The sequence below is a fragment of the Phocoena sinus genome, chromosome 7 (assembly GCF_008692025.1).
Source record: "Phocoena sinus isolate mPhoSin1 chromosome 7, mPhoSin1.pri, whole genome shotgun sequence".
Classification (NCBI taxonomy): domain Eukaryota; kingdom Metazoa; phylum Chordata; class Mammalia; order Artiodactyla; family Phocoenidae; genus Phocoena; species Phocoena sinus.
The window spans coordinates 109,345,157-109,372,398 of record NC_045769.1 but is presented as its reverse complement, the minus strand read 5'-3'; the positions used below and the strand labels follow the sequence as shown (position 1 = coordinate 109,372,398).

Here is a 27,242-nt window from a genome sequence, read left to right as displayed (position 1 = left end):
TCCAGGTGGATGAGTGCACATTTTACTCAACTTTTCCTGGTATTTCCCACAGCGTCTAGCCTAGTGATCTTCACACAGGAGGAGCTCAACAATCAGATCACAACAAATTCATTGTAGCCTCATCAAATTCTGTGGTGGACGGAATACATCAAATGATATTTCCAGACCTAACTATGATTGCTATCAGTGCATGTAAGGAAAGAGGCAGGGCAAGAAGGTGGAGAGAGCATGCGGCTGGGAGTCGAAACTAGAAATGTCCTGGGCCCCTGCCTGCCAGATGACTTTGGGCAAATCACTCCAGTAATCTCTAGGAATCAATCACTGATCTGTCTAGCCAAAGGGTTGTTGAACGGGTCAACTGGAAATAACATATGTTGCAAATTATAAAGTATTGTACACAAATCAGATATTCGTGTTGTTATTGCTATTGTACTTTCAAACAGGGAATTGAGTGTCAGGATTTTAAGTGACCCGTCCAAGAAAAAGAATCCTAAAGTGAAACCCCATCCTTGGCCACATCTTCTGCACTTCTCAAGTTAAGGGAAGAGTTGGTGCTCTTAAAAACACAGTAGAAAGCAAGCCTTGAACGAGCTATTCTAGGCAATTTAGAAGCCAGTAATATGAAGCTTGCAAGCTACTTAACTTATGTGAGTCTCTGTTTCCTATTTGTTGTAGGGAATCCATTTGTTGGACAACAAAATGTTAATATACAAAGTACCTGCGTCCTGTGTGCCATGGCTCGTGTGAGGCATCAGGACCCATGCAGAGCATGAGAGGAACAAGCTTGCAGAGCCTTCAGGACTGAGGCAATGGCTAGGCCATCCTAGAGGATGACAGAAGGAGCCCCGAGGCCTTGGTGGTCTCTACCACAGTCTTGTTCAGTGGACAGCGGGTCACAGATTCATCTAACTGCTGGGAAGTAGTCTGGCTAATGTTCAAAGTCATGTTTTACCATTGCAGGAAATGTTCCATTGGATAAGCAGGTGATGTAGAAGTGTGATGGGACTTCTTTATTTTGCTGACTGAAACAGAAATTTGTTTGGACATTTTTGAGTGTCACCATATGTATTAGCTCTGTCTTCGGCTTGGGGGAATCCAACACGAGTGAGACACAAATCCAGCCCTCAAGAGGTTTATAGTCCTAGACTCAGGCTAGGGAGCTGTATATAAACAAGCAAGCCCTGTCGAGGGGTAGAGGGTTAGCAGGTCCATGAGGGACCCCAGGCAACCTGCTGATAATTTCATTTCCGATGTCTACAGGGAGAAAACAGGCCTGGTAAGGTCAATTTAAATGTTTGATACATTGAGAGTTTCGCGTCTCTTATTGTAAATTCATCATTTAAGTTACTCAGAATTTAATCATATTGAAAGTTCCCATTCCTGTCAATCAGGTATTCTCCTTCATGAGGCTCTGACAGAACGGAACCTCTGAATCTGTGAGACTGAGGACCTCACCCTGAGCCATGATTAATTCACCAGGTAAGCGCCACTTTGTAAAGGGGAAAAAAGTGCCAACTCACCTAGCTGAGAAGTTAGGGAGGGGATGATAGGTCCCTTCTGGGAAGCTGGGCTCCAGTGTCTCAAATGAGGGTGTCAGGTCTCTCCCGCCTTTGTCTGCAAAGCCCCAGTTGGGTGCCTCTGTGTGTGACAGCTGGCTCACAGGGGGTGACAGATTGCAGTCCCCAAAGAAGGCAGTGTCTGCACCGATTGCTGTAGCAAACTCCCTGGAGGGCTCTGACCACCCTGGAGTCAGGGACTCCCCCTGCAGCCAGCCCCATCCAAACTGAGGTAGGAGATAGATGGGCCCCTGGGCTGAGCAGCTGGGGAGCTTGTCAAACAGAGTAAATGGGAGCTCTTATTTTCACTAAACACCGCCCAAGGGCAAAGTTAATAGCAGGAGCTGAGCTCTGCTGGAGTAAAGAGCTAGGGGGACCACATCAATGACTCCTGAGGGTCAAGGAGACCACCCCGACTGCACATGTGCAGGGAGGCTCCTCTGGGGTCAAAAGGGGAGGGAGCGCCATCCCACAGTAGGTGTTGTCAACCTCCCTGTAAGCCTCCACGCTGGAATCCATCTTGGCAAAAGATGTGCACGCATATTGTGGGGAGGGCCCTAAGACAGCACAGATGTGGGAAAAGAAGCGGGCTAATTGTCCAGAAGAGAACAAAGACCAGGAAGAACTGCCCCATATTAGTGATTTAAATCACCTCTCCGGCAGGCTTCTCATTCGGGACACACACACTCTTCTCTGGGTGTGTATTCTGCCTTGCTGTTGTCTTAATAAACAAACCGTTTCTCTGTGTGCTCTGCCACATGTTGTGCTGTGTCTCTAATATAAACTTTGTGCCCATTTTTGCAGTTTTTGCTTCCTTGAAACAGGATTCCTGCTTTTCATCCAGGCTACTCAGGTTCAGTCTCTGGGTAGGGAGATAAGATCCTGCTTCAAGACTGCTCCTGCTGTCTCTCCGAGAACAAAACCACTTGGACCAAGCACTTTCAAGCAGGGCAGCTTTGACATGGGGAGGGGTGGCTCTACAAAGGAAAGGAGAGTGAGTGAACACCACTCGCCTCCTCCTGAGAACTTCTGGAGACAAACAAGGAGCCTCCTGCCTTCCTTTCAGGAGGTACTACAAAGTCTCATTCTGTGTTATCTATCTACAACAGTAGGTATGTGAGAAATGGTGAAAGCCACGAAGCATGTGTCCCTACTAACGCAACCAGCACTGGCCTACTCCCAATTCTCTTCACTTACACACAAGGCAGGTGCAGTGAAAGGAAACTCCAAAGCCGATTTGGATTCCAGTGTTAACTCTGGTCCTACTAAAGTCAACGCTTTTGAGCAAGTCTCTGAAGCCTGTTTCCTCATATGAAATGAGGCTAATGTGCCCATGTCACAGGGTAGTTGTGAGAATGAGGTGGATTAAGGGTGCAGAAGTGCCTAGAATAGTGCCTGATGCTCGATACATGTCTACTAAATATGTATTTGGCCTGTATTAAGCACTTGTATTTAACGCGTGTATTAAGCACATGTATTCAATAATACAGCTACACACACATTACCCATGTGTTTGGCAGCTTAACAACTGCTTCTAAGGCTTTGCTGGTTGATGAACCCCACATAGCTTTCTCTCTTTTTATTTTATTTTATTTTTGGCCGAAGCGCACGGCTTGCGGGATCTCAGTTCCCTGACCAGGGACTGAACCCGGGGCCGTGGCAGTGGAAGCCCCAAGTCCTAACCACTGGACCACCAGGGAAGCCCCCCCACATACCTTTGTAGGAAGTTTTCCTCTTTGCCTGAACTAACAGGGATTGTTGTGGCCGGGTGTCAGCAGTGGCTTAAATAGCACCTTCTTATTCACAGGAAGGAGGATTTGAGAGCTTTCAGTTCTGGAATAACTTTGTCTTATTTTCTTGCTGTTCTGTCTTTTTACTGATGGGTCTGGGGAAGAAACAAGATCACACCATTAATTCGTTTTTAAAAGACATCATTGATTCTTCAAATGAAACCGGACAGTGGGCAAGGAATCCGAGCACAGGAAATGAGCATGGGTGAGAGGATATTTCACCAGACGGGAGCAAGCTTGGTAAATTATTCCTACCCCACCATGACCAGCAAGTTTGGGTTTTGGAATTCAGAACCTTGCTTTCTAGAATGTCTTGTACGGTAGTTATCTTTTCAGAGATCCAGTTTGATCATCCCTGTTCTATTCCAAGAATACTTCATTGAACTTTGCTTACCTAACAGCGCCCATATTCCAGTTCTGCATCCTGAGATGTGTCTGAGGTCGCCTTGATTAGAGTTTTGAGAGATGTTAAATACTATCTCTTGGTTTTACTTCCACAGATGACTAATAATTTGTGTGTTTATTTGTCTAACTTCAGAGGGCAATCTTATTTTCCTTTTTGTTGGGTAAAGGCAGCTCATTGTTTCCCTATGTACTGCCAGCAGACTGGTTTTCTTGAGGGAAAACATCTGTACAAAGTCTGGTTTCAGGTCATACTTGGACAGATGGTGCTGTTCTGTGTACTTGAAGTTGGAGTCTCATTTCTGTTTCTCTTGCTTACTGGGGCGAGTGGGGGGAAGGAACAAACACATGGATGGTATTTTCCTATTCTGGAAAAAATTTTTTTTCAGTTATTTTTTACTTATGTTTAGATTGTTATAACATTCCATCCTTTATTTCCTCCCCACTAGAGTTCCCCACAGCTATGAGACTCATTTTTTTAAATAACCTTTTTTAAAAAAAAAAATATAAAGCAATATTCATTAGAAGAAAGTTGGATAGACCAAAGTAACAGTTACTTTTACAATTATTTTTGATTAGCACACAAAAAATTCTCCCAATCTGAATGATTTAGTCTATGTCTGGATTCAAGTATGTTTCCACTAATAATAGCCGCAAAACAGCATCCTGTTCTATTGCAGAATTTCTGATTGATAATTATACCAATGTACTGAGACTCTAAAATAGCCTCTTGCTTTCTTTCACTGAGCTTGAGGCAAATATCAAGAACGGATAACTTTATTTGTATCCACAATTTGAAACTAGCTTTAGGAGACATGAGAGCAGGGGTGCTCCGTGAAAACCTGTGTCTATGTACCGTGAAATCGTTCTTCCTCCTTATCTTTCTTTATATCCTTTTCCTAATAGAGAACTAGCTGTGTTTTAGACCATTATATACGTAAATCTATTTGAACAGCTCCTTGTCTAGAATGGACTGAATTGCCTTTTGCATATATGGTTCTTCAATGATTTCTTTGCTCCTGGGGAGCAGTAACCCTCAGAAATACTTCAAAAAATCTCTAGGAACAAAGTGATTGTGCCATTCTTCATACTCTGCCTCTTGAATCTGAGCCCTCTCTTTAAACCTTGCCTAAAAGTCTCCTTCTTTCAGGAGGTCTCTCTCCTGCACCATCCCTTCCTACCTTATAGTGGACGTGATCGCCCTGCCCACAAATTCCAATCATATTCTCTACCAGTTTTATGGCACTTATGCTAATCTGGTGTGTGTTTGTGTACTGTTTTATTCTTCTTGTGGGTTATGAGCTCCTTAAAGGCAGGTTTAATATCTTATTCTTGAGCCCCTTGCAGCTATAGTGCCTTATAAATAAGAGTTGCTAAGTATTTATTAATCAAATTCTAGAAACGGAATAACTCTGGTCTTCTTTGTTTCACTTACGTACTTAACAAATATTTAAATGAAATGTACATTTAACAGAGTTGTAAAGGTACAAACTACTAATCAAAAAGTATCAATACTTCGTAGACTTTTTTTTTTTTTTAACGTTTAGATGCAGGAGTACAAACTGTTATGAAATCTTTAAATAATGCTCTCAGTTTTCAGAGTAAGTTGTTGAATTGCTAGCTCAGAATCTGGGCTCCCTTCCTGAAACCAGATGACACATTTCTTGCCCCTCCCATGCCAAGGGCCCCTCCCATGCCAAGGGCCCCTCCCTCTTTGTGGGCGGGGGCTTCCCTTCCGCAGCTTGGCACTGAGATCTAAACCTATATTGGCAAAGTCCTCTTTCTTCTCACCTTCACGTGGAGGTGTGTTCATTTCTCTAAGCATTGTGCAACAGGACCAGTCCTTGCGGGAGACCAGAAAAAAAAAGCCAAATGTTCAAAGAAAAGTCCCTCACCCCTCACCATACTCCTCACTAGCACTTCCAATGTGTACTGTGTGCTCGGATAAAATTGAGACGCATAAAATCCATCAATAGAGACAGCATAGTTTTCATTATGGAAACTTGTGCTAAAATAATAATGTGGTCATTTTACAATACTGTGAACTACTGCAAGGTCATCTAACATTTTTGTTCTCATTTTGTGATTGAATTATAATTGTATAACTCGAAATCACAAAGAAGTGTTTTTAAAATACAAAAAGGGCAAATTAGCGTTCTTCCGTAAACCCTCTATAGTAATTTTTAAGGAGGGAAATAATTTAAAATATCCCAGTAGGCTTTTCTTTCTTTTTTTTTTGGCCATGCTTGGAAGTGGGGTTCCAACTTTTTTGGTTTCAAAGAACGCTTAATTAATCTGATGTGAAGAAAAAATAATAATCGCTTTATTTCTCTGGCAGTCTAATCACAGACCACCCCCTTTTCCCCAGCCTTAGGGGAGGGAGCGTTTAATAACCGTCTGTGTAAACTGATGCCCAGGCCGTAAGAGTTCGCAGGAGCTCTGCTCGAACAAGTTAAAACCAAGCAAAGAGCGAAGGGCGGACCTCGAAACAAAAAAACTGCTCAAAAACCAGCCAACAGCAGAGGATCGCAATGGCTCTGCTGGCGCGGATCCTCAAAGCCCGTCTGAGCCCGGCGCCCGAGCGGGCCCTTGGCAGCCTCGGCCCACGGACGCCAGGCTCCCGGCGAGGGCGCGGGCCCGAGGACAAAGGAGTCGGGGCGGCCGGGGGCGCCGCGGGCCGGGGGCCGGGCAGAGGGACCCCCCGGAGCCTCGCCGCCATGCCGGGGCCCCGGACCCTCGCCAACCTGGTGGAGCTCTTCTGGAAGGACGGCTTCAGCCGCATCCACGAGATCCAGGTAGCTGCGCGCGGGAGACCGAGGAGCGCGAGGGGGCTCGCTCCGGCGGGAAGGCGCCGGGGACGAGGCCCGGGGAGGGAGCGCCGGGAAGGGGAACCGGGGAGAGGATCCCGGGAAGGACGCCAGCAAGGGAACCCCAGGAGGCAGCGCCGGGGAGGGGATCCGGGGAGAGGAAACCGGGGTGGAGGGAGAGAAGACGGATCTGGGAGGAGCGCCGGGGAGGGGACCCGGGACAGGATCCTGGGGAGGAGCGCCGGGAGGGGACCCGGAAGGATCCTGGGGAGGAGCCCGGAGAGGGGACCCGAGAGAGGACCGGGAGGGAGCGCCGGGAGGGGACCCGGAGAGGAAACCAGGGAGGAGAGGGGAGGGAGGGGAGAGGAAACCGGGAGGGAGCGCCGGGGAGGGGACCCGGGGAGAGGAAACCGGGGAGGGATTCCAGGGAGGGAGCGCCGGGGAGGATTCCAGGGAGGGAGCGCCGGGGAGGGGCCCGAGGAGGCACCGGGGAGGGGCGCCGGAGGAGGGGGTCGCGGGCAGGGGCCGCCCTGGAGCCGCTGCGCCCCCCATGCGCCGTACGCTCCGGCGGGCTGGCCTGCGGAGTCGGGGCGCCGAGAGCCGCCGCCCGGCCTCCCGGGACCGTCCCGAGGGAGGCCCGTGAGCAGCGTCTCTCCCGCGGTGGGTGACAAGCCCTGCGGGTCTTTAACGCGGCCGAGGACAGGTTGCGTATGTTCCTAGTCCTTTTGTTTGTGTTTTATAATTGAAAGAAAACACAACAACCTAAAAATAACAGCGAGGGGTTCGGAGGCTCCGAGTTACGTGATCTCTAAGTGATGGGAAGACAAACGAAAGTTCGTGAACCTCGGCGTCAAGCCAGGTCTGGGCAGGGACTTAGGAAGAACCCAACCGGTCCAGCAACCCCGTCGGAGTGTTGGGAGCCCGCTCGTTGTACGGTGGCTCACCTTGACCCTGAGTTTTGCCCTTCCCGTGCCCACCTCAAATCGCGTCTTTCATTGCAAGGTGATCCCCACCTTTCAGCGTCGTCAAATCCATTCGCTCCCATTTCCTATGGTAGCTGCTCGCTGCTTGCCTCCGTCATTTTCTCAGGGCTCCCACCACAGCACCCGCTGTGATTTCTGGGACCTGGGCCTTTTGACCTCGTCCAAGAACACCCTCCTTCCCCACTACTCACTTCTTTTTGTTCAGAGCTTACCCTTCAACCTTCAGAAACTTCTCAGAGGAAGCTTTTTGTAACCACCCACCTGGGTTTTGGTCTGGTCATTCGTTCATACATTCATTCCCTCAACCCTTAACCTACATGATGGTGCAGAGGCCACAGCTACAGCTGGAGAAGCAGAAACTTACTTCATTGATAGAAAAACAAAACCAAAAACAGTGGGGCAAGAGGAACAATCTTAATTTGACTGAAATTCCAGTTGGCCCCTCCTCTCCGTGCCCCACATGGACTCTACACGATTTCTCCCCAAACATGTTTCTGGGGGTCAAAAATGATTTTTTTCTGTTCCACGTGGAATCTGAACATAAGGTATCAAGATGATAGTTTTCAAATACGGTAAAAAAAAAATGGTTATTTATTTATTGACAAGTTCAATACAGGTTGCTGTAGACTGGAGCACTGGTTGTTTACTAGAGCTGGTTGTTTGGTAAACCCTCTCCCCGAGCTCTCCAGGTCACCCCTAAGGCATTTCTAAGGAGGAAGAGAATTATTCTGTCACCTCAAGTCCAGTTTCCTTTCACTCAACTTGTGATCACAGAATGCTGTCTCACAAGGGATTCATCTATAGGGTCCAGGTCTTTCACTTTACATGTGGAAAAGGCCCCAAAGTGTCGGCTGAGTGACCTGCCCACAGTCACATAGCTGGTTAGTGGCAGAGCAGACGCAGTGATCAAGGTCGCCAGGTATGACAGAGCAGGAGGGTCCTGCGTTACATAGCAGCCCTTTACAAGCACCTGTGGAATCTTGGCCAATCAGTTTCTTCTCTCTGGACCACGGTTTCCCCCTCTGTGCAGGAGTCTAACAGTCCTCATCCATCTCACGGGTTATTGTGAGGTCGTGTGATCAGGGCTGTGGAAGGGCTTTGTAAGCTGTAATGATAACCAATGCATAAGAAGAACGAACAGTTCTGGAACTCTTTTCATGTGCCAGGCACAATTTTTAAGTCCTCCATGTGAGGTAATCTCTATTATTTCTCCATTTTGCAGGTGAGGAAACTGAGACACAGTGGAACCTAACTTCCCAAGGTCACCCAGCTAGTAAACTGTGAGCTGAGATTCCAACTCCAGAGTCTGTGCTCCAGCTGGCTACACAAACTGAGTCTGTGGCTGACTGTATCATTCCTTGGCCCTCCACCAAAAAGGGCCGTAAACTACCTGTGTCCTTCATCTCGTTCTTTTTGCCCCTTGGTCAGTGGCTCCTACTGAATGATTGTGCCCATTCAGTAGCTGGATGTGCCCGAGGAGTGGCCCATCTCCAGTAGTTCCGGTAACAGTCCATCCTATCAGAGACCTGGAGAAATACCCTTTTGAGGTCACCTGTTTGTTAGGCAGAGTGATTCCCTTGGGCACCTGACACATCCCCGTTGAGTCTGAGTGTCTTCATCTCCAGGCAGCGGGACTTCAACTAGGTCCACAAAGAAGCAAACAGCTTCTACCTGAGAGCAGAAGAGTGGAGAGATGACAGACCTCTGGCCCGCCATTTCCGTGGTTGAGAGTTGGGGTGATAAGAAATGTTGGTAGATGCCAAAGAGGGATGTAGTCATTTTCCCCATGCTTAGCCCTGCCTATGTCATGCTTTTTTTTTTTTTTGACCACACCACACAGCATGCGGGTTATTAGTTCCCTGACCAGGGATCTAACCCACGCCCCCTGCATTGGAAGCATGGATTCTTAACCACTGGACTGCCAGGGAAGTCCCCATGCCTATGTCATGCTGAGCCATGCTGGAGGGTACTTTCTCTCCTTCCTTCTTTAATTATTTAACTGGACTATTTAACCCATTTACATTTATTGTGATTTCTTTTTTTGGTAACAACTTCATTGAGATATAATTCACATATCATACAATTCTCCCACTTAAAGTATACAACCATCACCACAATCAATTATAGAACATTTCATACCTTAAAAAGAAACCCCATATTGTATTCTTTAGCAATCACTCCCCAACCCTCTCATTCCCCCAGCCTTAAGCAACCACTAATAATTTACTTTCTGTCTTTATAGATTGGCCTATTCTGGACATTTCATATAAATGGAATCATATAATGTGTGGTCTTTTTTGTCTGGCTTCTTTCACTAAGCATAATGTTTTCAAGTTCACCCATGTTGTAACATGTATTAGTACCTCATTCCTGTTTATGAACAAATAATATTCCAGTGTGTGGATAGACCACATTTTGTTTACTTATTCATCAGTTGATAGACATTTGGATTGTTTCTACCTTTTGGCTGTTATGTTTTCATTTCTTTGGTTATATATCTAGGTGTGAAATTGCTATGTCAAATAGTAACTCTGTATTTAACCTTTTGAGGAATTGCTAGACTGTTCTAAAGTGGCTGCACTATTTTATATTCCAGCAACAGTGCAAGAGGGTTTTGATTTCTCCACATCCTTGCCAATACTTGTTATTATTACCTGTCCTTTTGATTATAAGCACCCTAGGTATGTGGGAAGTGATATCTCATTGTGGTTTTGATTTGCATTTCCCTAATGACTAATGACATTGAGCTTCTTTTCATGTGCTTATTAGACATTTTGATATCTTCTTTGGAGAGATGTCCATTCAAATAATTGCCCAGTTTTTAATTGGGTTATTTGTTGTTTTTTACTGTTGGGTTTTATAATCGTTTTTTTATATATTCTAGACATAAATCTCTTATCAAATATGTACTTTGCAAATATTTTCTCCATTCTAGGGATTGTCTTTCACTTTCTTTGTAATGTCCTTTGACATTACGCACATTTAAAAATTTTGATGATGTCCAATCATCTGTTTTTTTCTTTTGTTGCTTGTTCTTTTGGTATCATATCTTAAGACGCCATTGCAAATCCAGGTCATGAATATTTACCCCTATGTTTTCGTCCAAGAGTTTTGTGGTTTTAGCTCTTGCATTTAGTCTTTGGTCCACTTTGAGGTAGTTTTTGTATGTGGTGTGAGATAAGGGTACAAATTATTTTTTGTCCTGTGGCTATCCAATTTTCCCAGCATCTTTTGTTAAAGAGGCTATTCTTTCCCATTTAATTGTCTTGGCACCCTTTTGAAATCCATTGACCTTAGATGTATGGGTTTATTTCTGGGTCTCAATTCTATTCCAATGATTTAGATGTCCATCCTTATGCCAGTAGCACACTGTCTTCATCACTTTTATAGTAACCTTTGAAATAGGGGAACTGTGGAGTCCTTCAACTTTGTTCTTCTTTTTTAGGATTGTTTTTGCGGTTCTGAATCGCTGGAATTCTGATAGGGATTATGTTGAATTTATGGATCAGCTTGAGAAGTATCGCCATCTTAATAATATTAAGTCTTCCATTCCATTGACATGGAATAAATAAATTCCGTTTATGTAGGTCTTTAATTTCTTTCAATGATCTTTTGCAGTTTTCAGAGTGTAAGTTTTTACACTTATTTTATTAAATGTGTTCCCAAGTATTTTATTCTTATGATGCTATTGTAAATGGAGTTGCTTCTTAATTTTATTTTTGGATTGTTCATTGCTAGTGTGTGGAAATACAATTGAATTTTGTGTATTGATCTATATCCGGCAAGCTTACTGAACATGTTTTTTAGCAGATATCTTAGAATTTTCTACACGCCAGATCACGTCACATGTGAATAGAGACAGCTTTACTTCTCCCTTTCCAATCTGGGTGCCTTTTCTTTCATTTTCTGCTGGGGGCATTTTTACAGGTTTATTACAGATTTCCTGCAGGGAGCTTTCTTCACAGGGCAGGCTGGGCAGCTGCTGAGTGTCTGAATGAAAGGGGCAGGCAGACCCTGTTTGACTCAGGACAGTCAAGACCCTGCAGTTCATCTACATCCACATTCCTCTCACATTGCTTCACACAGCTAAGGTTTTTTTAAACACACATCTTTAAAGAACTAAGAAAACTTCTATGAATATGATTAATGATGTGAAAATATGTTTACCTCAGGAATACTTAAAGCAACCACTCTTTTTTTGTTTTAATTAATATTTATTGGAGTAGGGTTAGTTTCTGTTGTACAGCGAAGTGAATCAGTTATACATATACATACATCCACTCTTTTTAGATTCTGTTCCCATGTAGCTCATTACAGAGTACTGAGTAGAGTTCCCTGTGCTAGGCAGTAGGTCCTTATTAGTTATCTAGTGTGTATACGTCAATCCCAATCTCTCAGTTTAATCTCTGCCCCCTCCTTTCCCCCTTGGTAACCGTAAGTAAAGTGGCCGCTCTGATTCAGTTCTGCATAATGCAGAGCTTCCCTCTGCCCCAGTTTTCTGCTCCCCTAACATCCAGGAATGTCCGTGTCAAAGGTATATCATATCTGTGTATTTTTTTCCTTTTTTGATTTCTCCATGGTTTTGCAGCAGAAACACACACGGGAATATGGAAAAAATCTTCAAGTCTCACTTTGGTCCTCAGTTTGTAGTATCTGTTGCAGACCGAGACCTGGTGGCTCAGGTGCTCCGGGCAGAGGGGGCCGCGCCCAGAGAGCCAACATGGGGGTCCTGGCAGGAGTACCGAGGACTTACGGGGCAGATCCACCGGGCTCATCTCCGCGTGAGTATGTGAGGCCAGGCTGAGACATGAGCAGGAGCGGGGAGCCCAGGGACGCTCCGCCTCCCTGAACGCTGGGCTCCTAAAGACAGCTATTAATAAAGCACAGAACTCCCAGTGAATAGTATCAAAAGAGCCTCACGTGTGATCTCCCCCAAATCTCCTAAAACCCTCTGGGAAGAGATTTGGTGGCAGGGACAAGGTGGGGAACCCACTAGCCGAGTGATGGAGAGGAGCCATTTTTTGAGGAACACTTTGTGCTTTAGGTGTCGTTTCGGTGACCACTGAGGGGGCTGAAGCTCACAGAGCCCATCTGTGGACAGGGGTGAGGTGGTGAGCTGTTTTAGGAGACCTCCAGGAGGGGCTACGAAACTTCAGCATGATCGCCATGTGATGACGTTCCTACCTTATAACGACTATGGTTATTATACACCTTTGTGTCTTCCGAGAGTGAATCGGTACAGCCTCAGGTAGGAGGAGAAAACAGAGCATCTGCAGATCCCTGGTCCAAATCCCTTTGGTTTAGAAATTCTATTTTTGGCTATTTTGATATACATGTCCTTACACATGAACTGGGGAGTGATACCATCACTCCCCTCTCTTTGCAGTGTCTGTCCTGTCTTCACCCCATTTGGCTGGCAGATCTTGTTGACTCTTTATTGCTGGGAAATTTTTGCAGAGATACTCTGAATTCCTTCCTAGAATATCCACTATAAGTAAGATTATTTGGAATTCACTTTATTCTAGGGAGGGTGAACAGTGGCTCAAGATGAGAAGTGTATTGAGACAAAGAATTCTGAGACCGAAAGATGTGGCCATTTTTGCAGGAGAAATCAACCAAGTTATTGCTGATTTAATTAAAAGAATCTACTTCCTCAAGAGCCAGGCAGAAGATGGGGAGACTGTGACCAACATCAATGACCTTTTCTTCAAATATTCAATGGAAGGTAGGTGAACTCAGGAGGTGGGGAAGATGGAAGAGTGGACATTTTACCAAAATATGGTTCTTATCACCCATTGAGCATCTCCTGTGTCCCAGACAACGTGCTAAGCCCTATACATACGTACATGTCATTGTCACAGTGCTCTAAATGGAACCAGGTTGACTGACACTGTTTTTACAAATGGGGGAACTGAAAAACTAACCCCCATTTTTAGTGGCAGAAACTTAGGTTTCAAATTGACGTCTCTCTAACTCAAGAGCCACGCTCCTGATTACTACACATTTTTGTTTTAGCATAGTTTTAAAGCAACAGGAGTCTAGAGGGCATGTACCACAATCATTCTAACTTTCAAAATCCATGTTAGATGGGTAGCACATTCCATGGTGCAAAAATCAAACCCAAAAAGTACTCATGGAAAGTCTCCTTCTCTCCTGACCCAACTAGGTCACCAGCTTCTTCAAGGGATATTTTATGTACATACAAAGAAATATGAGTATGAGTGTGAGTATTCTTTTTACTTAAAAAAAAATCGATAGCATACCAAACATTTTTTCTGTACCTGGGTTTTTGGAGAATTCTGTTAGCTTTCCCACTTTTGTTTTTATTTATTTACTTATGGCTGCATTGCGCGTGCCATGTGGAACTTCCCTGACCAGGGATGGAACCCGTGCCCCTGCAGTGGAAGCACGGAGTCTTAACCACTGGACCACCAGGGAAGTCCCAGATTTCCCATTAAAAAAAAAAAAGTTGCTTCAAATTTAAGTTAACTTTTTAAAGTTCTGGTATTAATGCTCTTTACAAATAGTAACAAAATCAACAGAGAAGTGAGTTGTAAACACACTGAAAAATCCTCCCCATCCCTGGTTCACAGAGGCCCTTTCCTCTGCCCCCCTTAGCTCGTCCTGGGGCTCCCCGAAGTGTGGCCGGGAGGAGCCACCTTTCAACTCCCCAAAGTTGGGCAACTGGCTGAAAGGTTGGGAGTTTTGCCTTGTGGGTCTTGAACAGACTGTTAAGCTGAGGGCGCACTGAGGCAGAGGGTTTATCAGCATTGAACCCGCAGCGCCCTGGGGGTCAGGACCTGGTAGAGAAAACCTCAGGGGTAGGCACCTGGATCACTTCTTTTTTTAATTTTTTTGGCTGCACCGCGAGGCTTGTGGGATCTTAGTTCCCCGACCAGGGATGGAACCCAGGCCCCCTGAAGTGGAAGCGAGGAGTCCTAACCACTGGACCGCCAGGGAAGTCCCTGGACCACTTTTGAAAGTTACATTTATGGCCAGGTATAGTATATTGATGCTGTGAAGGATCTAGAAGAAGAAGAAAAAGGGTTGTAACCTCTCTCCCGCGCAGGAGTGGCCACCATTCTTTACGAGAGTCGTCTGGGCTGCCTGGAGAACAGCGTCCCGCAGGCGACGATGGACTACATCGAGGCCCTGGAGCTCATGTTCTGCACGTTCAAGACGTCCATGTACGCCGGTGCCATCCCTAGGTGGCTCCGCCCGCTCATCCCCAAACCCTGGCTGGATTCTGCAGGTCCTGGATGAACTCTTCAAATTCAGTAAGAGAAGAGTCAGGGCACCTTTTGTAGAATCAGATGGACCTGACTTTCCTCCTAGTTGTGTATCTAACACTCACACAGGCAGTGGGTATTTCTGTAGGGGATTCCCCAATGGAGTTACGTGCTATTTTGACTCAAGAACTTTTATATTGGTTTCTCGAATGAGCAAAAAGCACGTGGGTTGTGACCACAAGTAATGTGACAGATTTCTCACTTAAAAAAAATAATAAATTTATTTATTTAATTTATTTATTATTTTTGGCTGCATTGGGTCTTTCTCTAGTTGTGGCGAATGGGGGCTACTCTTTGTTGCGGTGCACAGGCTTCTCCTTGTGGTGGCTTCTCTTGTTGTGGAGCATAGGCTCTAGGCACGCGGGCTCAATAGTTGTGGCACGTGGGCTCAGTAGTTGTGGCATGCGGGCTCAGTAGTTGTGGCATGCGGGCTCCATAGTTGTGGCTCACAGGCTCTAGAGCGCAGGCTCAGTAGTCGTGGTGGCACGGGCTTAGTGCTCCGCAGCATGTGGGATCTTCCCGGACCAGGGCTCGAACTAGTGTCCCCTGCATTGTCGGGTGGATTCTTAACCACTGTGCCACCAGGGAAGCCCTGAAGAGGCGATTCTTAACCAAAACTTCTTTCAAAAGAAACACTGTTTTCAAACAGGCCAAATTCACGTTGACAACAAGCTGAGGGACATACAGTGCCAAATGGACCGAGGAGAGAGAGCGAGAGGGGGCCTGCTCACGTACCTCTTCCTCAGCCAGGAACTGACACGGAGGAAATCTATGCCAACATGACTGAGATGCTGCTGGCTGGCGTGGACACGGTGAGCTCTCAGCTTCCTTTCTTCTCAGCAGAGCACAGTTAAAGCTGGGGTCTTTCCGAGGAATCTGACAGATGGCAGATACTTTAAGAGGGACCATGCTTGTTTGTACTAGCTGAATGTCTGCTTCACTGCTGAGGGTCTCCAGGAGAAAACTCGACCTTTTTTCTTTTCTTTAATATAAATAAAGGTGCACGATGAATTCTGTAAATAACATACCCCAATTCTATTACCACACACACAAAGTAGCAATATGTTTTAAAGTTAAAATAATTCCTGATTTGCAACATTTCTCCAATGTTTCATAATATCAGAAATGAAGGGACTTCCCTGGCGGTCCAGTGATTAAGACTTCGCCTTTCAGTGCAGCGGGTGCGGGCTCGATCCCTGGTCGAGGAGCTAAGATCCCCGTGCCTTGCGACCAAAAATCCAAAACATAAAACAGAAGCAGGAGTGTAACAAATTCAATAAAGACTTTAAAAATAGCCCACATCAAAAAAATCTTAAAAAACAAAAAAGAAATGAAAAGGGCACAGACATTAAAAACCCTCTTACTTATCATTCAAAATATTCCGGGCTATGGAGAACTTCCCAGTTCATTTGATAAAGTCGGCATAACTTCAAAACCTGCTAAAGACAGCATAAAGAAAGAAAAGTTTACTAAGCAGTTTGACTTATGAATACGTACATATATCAATTTTAAATCCTAGTGAATAGATTCAGTTAGTGTAGCAGATGAATAATACACTATGACCAACGAGGGCTCAATATCAGAATGAAACAAAGCATTGCCCATTGATTTGGAGGGAATTCCATACCCTATTACTAAGTGAGAAATGAAGATGCAGAAAAGCATGTATATCCTGTGTTCCCATTAGTAAAACAGTGGCCCTGTCCCATCTGTCCACGTGCACGTGTGTATCGCTGATCGCTGGACGTGGAGGAAAGTATGGAGCCTGCACCCTGGACGGTTAACATGGGTTCCTGGCTGGGGCGGGGCTGGTACAGGGGTGTGGAAAGCCAAGTTCCTTCCAAAAACTTATGTATATTCTGATACATTTACTCAAGTATAAAAAATGGTATATTTGTGGGTATATGTACAGAAAAAGTTTAAAATTTGCTAAAAGAAAAGTGGTGAATAAGAAAAAGAAAGGCCAGGCTTTTGGTAATTGGTGGAAGAAAAGTCAGTTGAGTGAAATAATTAAGATTAAGACAGTAAATTTGGTGATTACTGTGTCTCCAACGCACATCTGTAAGCACCCTTCTGTTCACACAGAATCCTCTGAGGTAGGTGTTACTGTCTTCTTTTAACAGGTGGGGAAATGAAACAGCTAAGCTTCCCTCAAGGTTTTTCCTTCACAGGAGTGCTTCCCGGACTTGAGGAAAAGCACAAATCTCCTTTTTAGAGGTAGACAAAAACCCACGGTTGACATTTTTATTATGAAGTCACTAAAACATGTAAAAGCAAAAACTTCACATAAAGTCATTATTCTTATGGATCATCTTCAACAATAAAGCAAAAAGTATATAAATTAAATACAAACGAGTCAATGCGGACAATGCAAGCGATGAAAGCTCTGATTAACCGTGTCAATGTGACAGTGTGGGTTTGCTTGAGTGGAGAAACAATGATGGAATGAACGGCCTTGTATCTAAGCGGATTCAGATGCATGCTACTGTTGCCCCCTGGTGGTAACTAAGAGCATCACCGTGAGACGGAGGGCAGAGAGGACTCGTTCCTACGTGGAAGGGAACATCTTGAAACTTCACGCTCATTTTCTAAAATGTTATTTTAAAAAGTCAACTTCATTGCAGCATAATTTATGCACGATGAACTGCATCCATTTAAACGGTACAATTCGGTACAGATTGTCGACTGATACAGAGAAGCACAGATGCAATCATTTTTGAAACCAGCACTGCAGTTAAGATCCTGGAGGTTGCTACCACCTCTGCAAGTTCCTCACCCCCATTTCAGTCCATCCCTCCCATAACCCCTGCCCCCGCCCCCGGCAACCGCCTTCTGACACTGTGTCATAACAGTTTGCAGTTTTCTAGAAATCAGTTTGCATTTTTCTAGAAATTTATATAAATGGAATTATACGGTATGTATTTTGTGTCTGACTTCCTTCACTCAGCAAAATGATTTTGAAATTCATGGATCTTGTTGCCTGTAAAAGTAGTTTATTCTTTTTTATTACTGGACAGTATTCCATTGTATGGCTATACCACATTTGGTTTTCCATGAATATATGATTTTAATAGAAATTTTCTGTTCTCTTCATAGGAAGCATCTAAATTATTTCCTTCTCATTTATAAGGAAGAAACTTGCACGTTGCATTGTATATTACAGGAGAGCTTGCCCTCTAAAAATACATAATATCTATTAGAGGGAAATAACATCAATATGGCCTACTAAGTTAGATTTTTTTTAGATGAAAGAAAGGGCACTTATACTGTGGAATTTTCCTTGTTTACAAGAGAGTAAACTACAGTCACATAGGTAATAGTATTGATTTTAGTGAAATCTTGGAATCTAGGGTATAAAATAGAATTATTTATTCTCAATAACCAGAAATGTAATTCTTCAGTTTAGGAAGTGGTATAAACAATGATACTGCTGCTTTATGCAAATGCATTCAATCCTTATATGGTGCTTTGCTTGATAAGTGCATGGGAACAATGATGGACCAGTAATAGTCCTGTGACCACCACCTCCCATCCCCCTCTCCCCCATCTCTTCTAGATTAGGGCGACCAGAGCAGCCCTTGCCCAGCCGTGGGCCTGCAGGATGCAGTTCTCGGGCTGATGGCAGCCTCAGGTCCTTTCTAGCAAAACTCAGGTGACCCTTGTAGAGAAGGTCGAAGAAAGTTCTAGGCACAACTTCCAGGCTTGACCAGCGTTCCTACGTGCTCTCAAACTCCATGGAAGAAGAGGCAGATTGCTCTTCAATGATTTTTTAAAGTTCCAAAAATAATTTTTCCTGTGGCTCTTCATTGAAAGAGCGCTTGAATCCCATCGTTGATGTTACTTTACAAAAATCTCTGTCAGTTTTTTTCCAGGAGGAGTTAAGGGAGATCATCTTTTGTTTCAGTAAGACATAAAACGCTCCGATGGACTTACATGGGCGTGGCTTTGCACCTGTGCTTATTCTCCCATGACTTCACGTCCGATGTTGCCTGCGCCTGAAATCCTTGATTTTACTCACCCACGTGCCTGTGTCTGCCGGTTTCTTTATTAGACATCGTTCACGTTGTCCTGGGCAGTGTATCTCCTCGCGAGGCACCCGGAAGTGCAGCAGACCGTGTACCGGGAGATAGTGAGGAATTTGGGGGAAAGGCATGTTCCCACGGCTGCAGACGTCCCCAAAGTCCCACTGGTCGAAGCTCTGCTTAAGGAAACCTTGAGGTAAAAGGCTCACCAAAATTCATGTCAAAAACCGTGTCCGTTAAGTCTCTTGATTCTTTTATCGCAATGAATGTGCTTTTGACTTAAAAACTGGGTCCTAAAGCAATACTCCAGCGACCCTCGGTCGCAGAAATGTTTAGGAAGGAGAGACTCATGACCATTTTATTTCCTCTCTGCCCTCGACAGAGCAGCAGAAAGGCTATTCTGTTTTACAGTTAGAAATATTCATTTCTTCATAAAGATCTTTAGAGCCATCCTCGAACTTTGTACTCACAATAGACATTTGTTTCATCAACTGTTTCCCAGTGTGTTCCTCTGGGGATAAAGCAGAACAGGACTGACTGTCAGGAAAATGTTCTGGGCTGAGTGGCCAGTTACTAGACGTGCTTACTGCGCTCCTTGTGTGAATGTCTAGTCAAGGCGGAGACACCAAGTAGTGAGGCTTGTTACTTCCGGACAGGACTTTACTGACCCTGGGAAACTCCGGAGCGTGAGGGATACGGGTGGTCTTGGGCAGGCTTGGGTGGGAGGTGGGATTAGGTGACTCGTGAAGGTTCTTCCTCCTGTGAGGCTCAGGATCGTGACCACAGCATGCCTCTGTGGAGGAAATGCCGTGACACGGAGCAAAGGTTATTCACAGAGTACACACTAAAATAGTGCTTTTAAACCTGACTCGATAATGATATTTCAAGCTGGCTTGCATCTTCCATCTTCAGCATGCTGTTTAATCTCAAAAAAAAAAAAAAAAAAAAAAACGAAGAGAGAGAGAGAGAAAGAAAGAAAAAAGCCAGCTGTGTGTTAACTGGTATTTGTCAATTAAAATTTATTCAGTTGGGCTTCCCTGGTGGCGCAGTGGTTGAGAGTCCGCCTGCCGATGCAGGGGACTTGGGTTCGTGCCCCAGTCCGGGAGGATCCCACATACCGCAGAGCGGCTGGGCCCGTGAGCCATGGCCGCTGAGCCTGTGTGTCCGGAGCCTGTGCTCCACAACGGGAGGGGCCACGGCAGTGAGAGGCCCGCGTACGGCAAAAAAAAAAAAAAAAAGTTTATTCAGAGTTTTCGTAGGATCACTTCCCGGAGAATCCAAAAACTGATGTAGCATTTCTCAGAATCTATTTCTTGGAGCCCTGAGTCCTATGAACTATTCCTTGATAAAGGGGTCCCATGCTTGCACAGCTTTCAGAAATTCAGCATTATTCCTCTTGGAACTTGCCCGGTGGTGCAGTGGTTGAGAATCCGCCTGCCAATGCAGGGGACACTGGTTCGATCCCTGGTTGGGGAAAATCTCACATGCCGCGGAGCAACTGAGCCCGTGTGCCACAACTACTGAAGCCCGCGCGCCTAAAGCCCGTGCTCCGTAACAAGAGAAGCCACCAGAATGAGAAGCCCACGCGCTGCAACAAAGACCCAACACAGCCAACAAATAAATTTATTTAAAAAAAAAAAGAATTATTCCTCTTGGGAGCACAGTAGCATTTTAAAGGTTTTGCTTTGTGTTCTATAAATTTTTTTTGACTGTGAGGCCCCAGAATACTTGCTGGGCAAAGCTAGGGAGCCCATGAAGATCCTTGCAAGATTTCCTGGTTGAAACTGTACCATGTGTTACTTTTTAAAAAATGAAAATGGCAATATATCCAGACTTTTAAATGTTTAGTAACATATTTTGAAAGTCACCGCTCCCTTCCTGTCCCCATTGGCTCTTTCTAGGCTGTTTCCAGTGCTGCCGGGGAATGGCCGGGTCACCCAGGAAGACCTGGTTGTTGGCGGGTATCTGATTCCCAGAGGCGTGAGTTTGGCGGACGTGGTGGGGCTGGGCTGAGCAGGGGCGGTTGGATTGGAAATTTGCTTCCACGTTTCGGGTGTCCCTGTACCTAAGCAAATATCTGTAGATGTCCTTTTCTTCTGCCTATATTTTTATGATGAAGATGGGGCTTTACGAGCAAGGAGATGTGGATTGTGTGATGCTGCTCTGGCAGAAACAAAGGCAGATATTTCTGTAGCTCGCAGGCCTATTCAACCCTCCCTCCCCACCCCCACCCCCACCCCCCGCTGGAGGCCCCATGGAAGCAGCAGTTCCCTCCAGGGAGAGTTTCTGAAGGACTTGAATTGCCTTCTCTGTGGCTGCATTGATGTTCATTCCGGGTAGGGTGTGAATTGAAGGGGGACCTGCCATCCCAGGTCTGCATGGCCTCTTGGGCCCTTACATGACTCTTCCTGGCCCGAAGCATCTCTGGAGGGTTGGTCCAGCTGGGGCTATGGCCTCTGCTCTGCTTTCCCTTGATTAAGTTCTTTATTACTTTTCTGGTGAAAACGGTTTGCTCAGACCCAGCTGGCCCTCTGCCACTATGCCACCTCCTACGAGGATGAGAACTTCCCTCGGGCCAAGGAGTTCCGGCCTGAGCGCTGGCTGCGGCCAGGAAACCTGCGCAGGGTTGACAATTTCGGGTCCATCCCCTTCGGCTACGGGGCTCGAAGCTGCATCGGGCGGAGGATTGCAGAACTGGAGATACACCTCCTTGTGATTCAGGTAGGGCCTGCGGGCTGGGCTTCATCCAGGTGACTGGGCTCCGTTGCTGGATCAAGACTTAGGTGAAAACAAGGAAACAAGATTTTGAAAACTTTCAGAGCTTCCTGTTAAATCTCTTTTATGTGTTAAAATGTCTCCCCTCCCCCTGCAGTAGCCACCTCTAGCCCCATGGCCACCTGCCTTGTTCCTTTCTTCCTTGGAGTCACATGGGCAGAACTGGGATGTGTGTGTGTGTGTGTGTGTGTGTGTGTGTGTGTGTGTGTGTGTGTGTGTGTAGCAGGGGTGGGTGGTTACAGGAGCCCAAGCACTCCCACAGGGGTTCTGCAGAAAGGCTAGTGGAAGGTGTCCAGCAAGCGGCCCTCAAATATTATGGACCATCCCGTCACCAGGAGCCCCTCGAAATCAGGTTCCTGGGCCCCGGCCACAGAGAGAATCACCTGGTGGGTCTGGGGTGGGGCTCTGGGCGATTCTGATGTCAGTGGTCTAAGGAAGTGCACGTGGTGGGGCACGGGGTATCTTTACTTCTGCTGGTGGCTGTGTCTGCTGTTCAAGCCCCGGTCTCCCAGGCCTCCTTCCTTCAGAGCTTGTCACTGTCACCTTCACCATGAAGGAAGTCACGCTCACCCCCTGCCGCCCCCTCAGCACCTCGTCTTCTGTGAATCAGCCTTTTAAGCAGGGAGGTGGCTCTCAAGCTTGTTTGGGTTTTGAAACATCAGGAAGGCTTGGTTTTGATGAGAGAATACCTTCCATGCAAATCTCTAAATGCTCAAGTGTTTACTTCTGCGCTTGTCCAGTATCTGAGCTCAGGCTGCGGCAGGAACTAAATAATGTCTGAAGGAAATTTCATGAAAGAAAAGCCCGCAGTAGAGAAAATTCTATCCATTAGCCTTTCCTGCAGATTTGGGGAGCCTGCCATGGAAAACCTAGGTCCAAGTTTCGGGAGCTATGACTCCAGGCTTTGGAAGCATGAGGGGATGACCTGGGGACCCATCTCCCCATTTCACCGATGAGGAAGCTGAGGCTCAGGGAGCTGGAGCCACGTGCCACGGTTGCCACGTGACAGGTGCAGGGCACGAGGCACGTGTCCTGTCTCCTGCCTGCATTTCCCCTCATGTCACCGGGGTGTTTCCTGCAGGCCGGCAGAGCCCAGGGCAGAGCACTCAGGGGTTAGGACCTTTACGGACGATGGCATCAGAGAGTCTAAGGGATGGGGAAGCCTGGCTGGCCTGTGGGGGATTGTGGGCATGGGAGGCAGGCTCGGAGGGCTGGAGGAGGTGAGGGGCCACAGCCAGGGAGGTGGGTGTGGAAGGGGGCAAGGAGGACACCAGCCGGGCCCACCTGGCTCTGGTGGGAAAGCTCCGGGGACCTGGTGAGACCAGCAGAAGCAGGCGCCGGCCTGTCCCTCGGTTGTCCCACCTCTGTGGACACACGGGTGGCTGCAGTCCTCCCAGGCGAGAGGTGTCCCTTCCAGGGCAGCTGTCCCGGGCAGCGGTGGGCCCCATGGACGCTGGCCAGGCCCAGTCATGCCCAAGGTGAGAGGCATCTCCGTGTGGAGGATGGACTCCAACCCCAGCTCTGCCAGTTTGTGGTTCCGACACTGCTGAGCGTGTTTCCTCATCCACAAAAATGGGCCAAATACCTGCCTTTTGGGTGTGTGAGGAATAAAAATAGTCTAAGCAGAGTCTGTGTTGTCTGCACACCTGCTCTCAGTGTCTGCTCACGGGGACTGTGTTTGGGAAGGTCCTGGCTCCATCAGTGCTGCTGTGTGTTCCACAACCATGTCTCCGATGGGCAGAGGCCATTTCCAGGCAGCCTTTCGGGGGGGCTGACTGCTTCCTGGATGCTTCCCGCGTCTGACGGCCTGGACAACCATAGCGGATGCTGAGGGCATGAGGGCACAGGTGGTAGAGTGGGAAAAGGGTCAGAAACTGGGTGTTTGGTGGTGGTGATGGGGGTTTTATTTGTTTGCTACTATAACATACACGGGTACCTGCTACAGTTCTTGCTTCAAGAGCCCTCATTTCTACTTGTGCAAGTATAGAGAGGGAACATCATTGTTTGTAATTGCCAAGAGGAAAAAAAAAAGAAACAGAAGGCACAAATAAACAGTACTAGGAATGAGAAAGGAGACATAGCTACAAATGCAGTTGATTTTTTTTTAAAATCATGAAAATACTGCAAACAGCTTTTTTACCAATACATCTGAAGACTTAGATAAAATGTACAATTTACTAGAAAAGGTGTAAATTACCCAAATGGACTCAAAAGAAAGAGAACAGACCTTGAATACATTGAGTCGGTAGTAAAAATATCTACCACCAAATGTTCCAGACCTAGACAGTTTTATTGGCAAGTTTTATCAAACCTCCAATGAACGGGTGATCACCATCTTACACAAATAGAAAATAGAAAAAGGAAGTCTTGTTTTTATGAGACTTGTATAACCTTGAGAGTCACAACCCGGAATGGATAAAATAAGAAAGAAAACTACAGGCCAATCTGATTTATGAACAAAGATGAAAAATACCTTAAATGAAAAATTGGCAAGCCAAATCCAGCAATGTATGGACCAGAAATGCACCGTCACCAAATCAGGTTTGTTCAGGAATGCAAGGATGGCCCACCTCAAGACAGAATTCACCACAATGACAAATTAAGGGAGAAAAACTTTATGACCCTCTCCCAAAATAATTGATAAAATTCAACACCCATTCACGAAGAAACTCTCTTAGCACACCTGTAATGGAAGGGCTTTCCTTAAGCAAATAAAGAGTGTCTATCCCAACAAAACAGCGACTTATGCCTGTGGCCTATGGGAAGGGAAGGTTTGGCTTTAATGCTGCAATATTAATGTGTTTCCTTGAAATCAGGAAAAAGACATTCATATTGCATGGAGAGTGGTTAGAGGACACACCCTTGCTCCTTGGGAACTGGAGACTTGAGGTGGAAGGGGGGCCTTGTGTTTTGGCTTTTACATCTCCTGTGTAGTTTTCATTTTTCAATGAGCATGTACTGCCACTCAGAAAGGAAAAAGGCCCTGTGGGATGTTGGCCATGGAGTGAGGAGACCTGTGTGTGATTCTTTCCTCTGCCACGTGGGAATGCGCGAGCAGTCCTGTGAGGTCAGAACAAAGGGTCAGAGATTAGATGTTGAGGTGAAGGCATCTCGATGCCAGAATGTTCTAGAGCTGCCTAAATACAGGTCATTCAGCTTGGCTCTCTAACAATGACAAAGTAATGATTTTAGCCTGTGTCTTCAGTGCAGCCCTGCTCCCTGCCTGACCTCCACCCCCGGAGCCCCAACTCACCCAGAGGACCCATCAGTGGGTCTTGCTGCTTTACCTGGGAGACCAGGCTGGAGAGTCAGGGTGGGCTGGGACGTTTGCATCCCATGTGACAATATAGGTTCTCCAGCACTGATGCTCTCTTAGGAGGTTGGAGCATGGGAGGGATGAATGGCTGGTCTGCTACCCTGCACTGTCCCCACCGGCCCTTGAGCAAGGCCCTGCCTCCCCTCCAGGAACCAATGTAGTTTTGACAGAGGTCCTTAGAGCAGGTTGCCTTTTGGGAGATTAGTGCTTGAGGCTGACAGATACTTAAGCGTTCTTTAAAACGTCCCAGTTTCACCCTGAGAGGTAGGGCTGCTTCTCCTTTTGAACTGCAGAAGTGAGAAATGGAATCAAAGGTGCAAATGAAGAATATTTAAATTAAAGACAGTAATGGATAAAGTCTGACGGCTGTGCCCCTGCTGTGTCCGTACCACCACTGAAGTGGCTGCAGACTCCAAACCAGCAGGAACCCTGGAATTTCACTTTGTTCCTCTTTCCTCCTTGCTCCTTTGATCCCTTCTTTTTCTAGACCTACAGCGGAAGTAATACAGTTAGAACTCTGAACTAGCTAATAAAGTGTAAGTCATTTGAACCTCTGTTACTGAACAAAGTTCACGTGCCCGACGTGCAGTGAGGCCAAACAAACCAACATGTCTGAGTTTCAAGCAGAGAAAGGTTTATTGCAGGGCCAAGCAAGGGCATGGGTGGCTTATGCCCCCCAAACCCCGAACTCCTTGATGGTTTGTGGGGAGAAGCTTTTACAGGCAAAATTTGGGGTAAGGGCTGCAGGGCTGATTGGTTGGTGGTGAGGTAACTGGGCGGGGCTCCAGGAATCTTGTGCTCATCTTGAAGTTACCATCCTCCACCTGGTGGGGGGACCTTAGTTCTGCAGAAGTGCTCAAAGATACCGTAACGTATATTTCTTGAGGAGGAACCAGAACCCAGCCCCAAGCCTGCACTGTTGTTTCTTGACTGCCCCTCCCTTGTTTCTGCATCCCCTCCCTTCCCTAATTAGTAACTGCTCGAGTCCTCTCTTTGGAACTCAGGGAAGGTCAAGGAAGTCGTATGAAGCCTGTTTCCTCCAAGCAAGAAATGGGGACATGGAAAGGTTTTTGTGCCCAGGAGCCCCACAGGCTCCTGCTCAGTTTAAATTCTGATTGCGTATCTTTGTCCCATGGGCCTTGTTGCTCAGTGGGCATGCTGGGCTCCTGTATAGGACCTGATGCCCTGTTTCCCACATCTCTCGTTCCCTCGGCTCCCTGCAGCTGGGGCTGTCACAGGAGTATGGGCACTCCAGCAGTGCTGTGAATTTTCTGCTTCCCAATTTTGAAGTCCTTCTCTCTCTTTCTTTTCTTAGTTGCTTCAACGTTTTGAGATCAAAATATCTCCATGGACTAAAACTGTTCATGCAAAAACCCATGGGCTTCTGATGCCAGAGGAGCCCATCCACGTGCGTTTTGTTAACAGAAAGTGAGCCTGGCGTTTTCACCCAGCTGCCAGACTGACACACACCAGGTGTTCGTGGGCCACGGATGATGGTGGGGGAGAAAAGGATCCCTTCTGGGGGCTGTCTTGGTTATAAATTGGCCTCCTAGTTTCTGGGAGGCTTTGAAATCTTTATGCAAAGTAATGTGAGAAGATTGCTTTACTTTTGCATACCAGAGTTGCCTTTTCTTTTTTTTTTTTTTTTTTTTGGAGAAACAGCTGTTGCGAAGCCAGTGGCACTGAATTCTCATGCCTCATATGGTGTCTTACCCTTGGACTCACTATTCACTTACCCATAGTCTCCTCTGCATTTGGGCCAGGAAATGTTGGCATACATATAGATTCAGTGCTTGAATATACCTTCTCTAATACTGCATCCGGGACTGCCTGTTAGGATACAATTCCAACTTCTTGTTTTTAATTTGAAGAGGAAACATTAAGAGACCTCTGTAGAACAGACCTGTGGTTGCCAGGGGGGAGGAGAGGTGAGGGAGGGAAGGATTGGGAGTTCGGAATTAGCTCTATAGCACAGGGAACTATATTCAATATCCTGTGATAAACCATAATGGAAAAGAATATGAAAAAGAATGTATATATGTATAACTGAATCACTTTGTTACATAGCAGAAATGATCACAACACTGTAAATGAACTACAATAAAATAAATTAGAAAAAAAAAAAAAGGAATGCCTCTCTAATAGCATAATTACGGGAAGAAAACACCCAGGTGACACCAAGCCCCAGATTTAGGACCTGCAGCGGGGCTCCGAATTAAAAGGACCATATTCTTATTTTTTTCTCCAAACTAATATTTCTTTTTCTAGTCATAGCTCCTAAAGAAGCTGAATATTCGTTTTT

General features: G+C 46.1%; 1 protein-coding gene and 1 long non-coding RNA gene across 2 annotated transcripts; one reads left to right on the top strand and one right to left on the bottom strand.

The window, feature by feature from the left end:
* On the bottom strand, window positions 1-6,716 carry LOC116757040. The gene is made up of 4 exons (XR_004350822.1): window positions 6,493-6,716; window positions 5,540-5,591; window positions 3,272-3,441; window positions 1-2,533 (listed from the first exon to the last, which is right to left on the bottom strand). It is a non-coding gene; the product is annotated as an uncharacterized LOC116757040 (long non-coding RNA).
* LOC116757039 (cytochrome P450 27C1) lies at window positions 6,119-26,607 on the top strand. The gene is given in 14 exon segments (XM_032638310.1): window positions 6,119-6,543; window positions 12,127-12,150; window positions 12,152-12,283; window positions 12,285-12,319; window positions 13,064-13,263; window positions 14,608-14,775; window positions 14,778-14,795; window positions 14,798-14,815; window positions 15,477-15,584; window positions 15,587-15,639; window positions 18,879-19,045; window positions 20,751-20,829; window positions 21,367-21,570; window positions 26,256-26,607. Coding segments are annotated over 14 exon segments (1,587 nt in total). The 5' UTR covers window positions 6,119-6,279; the 3' UTR covers window positions 26,373-26,607.
* The last annotated feature ends 635 nt before the right edge of the window (window positions 26,608-27,242 follow it).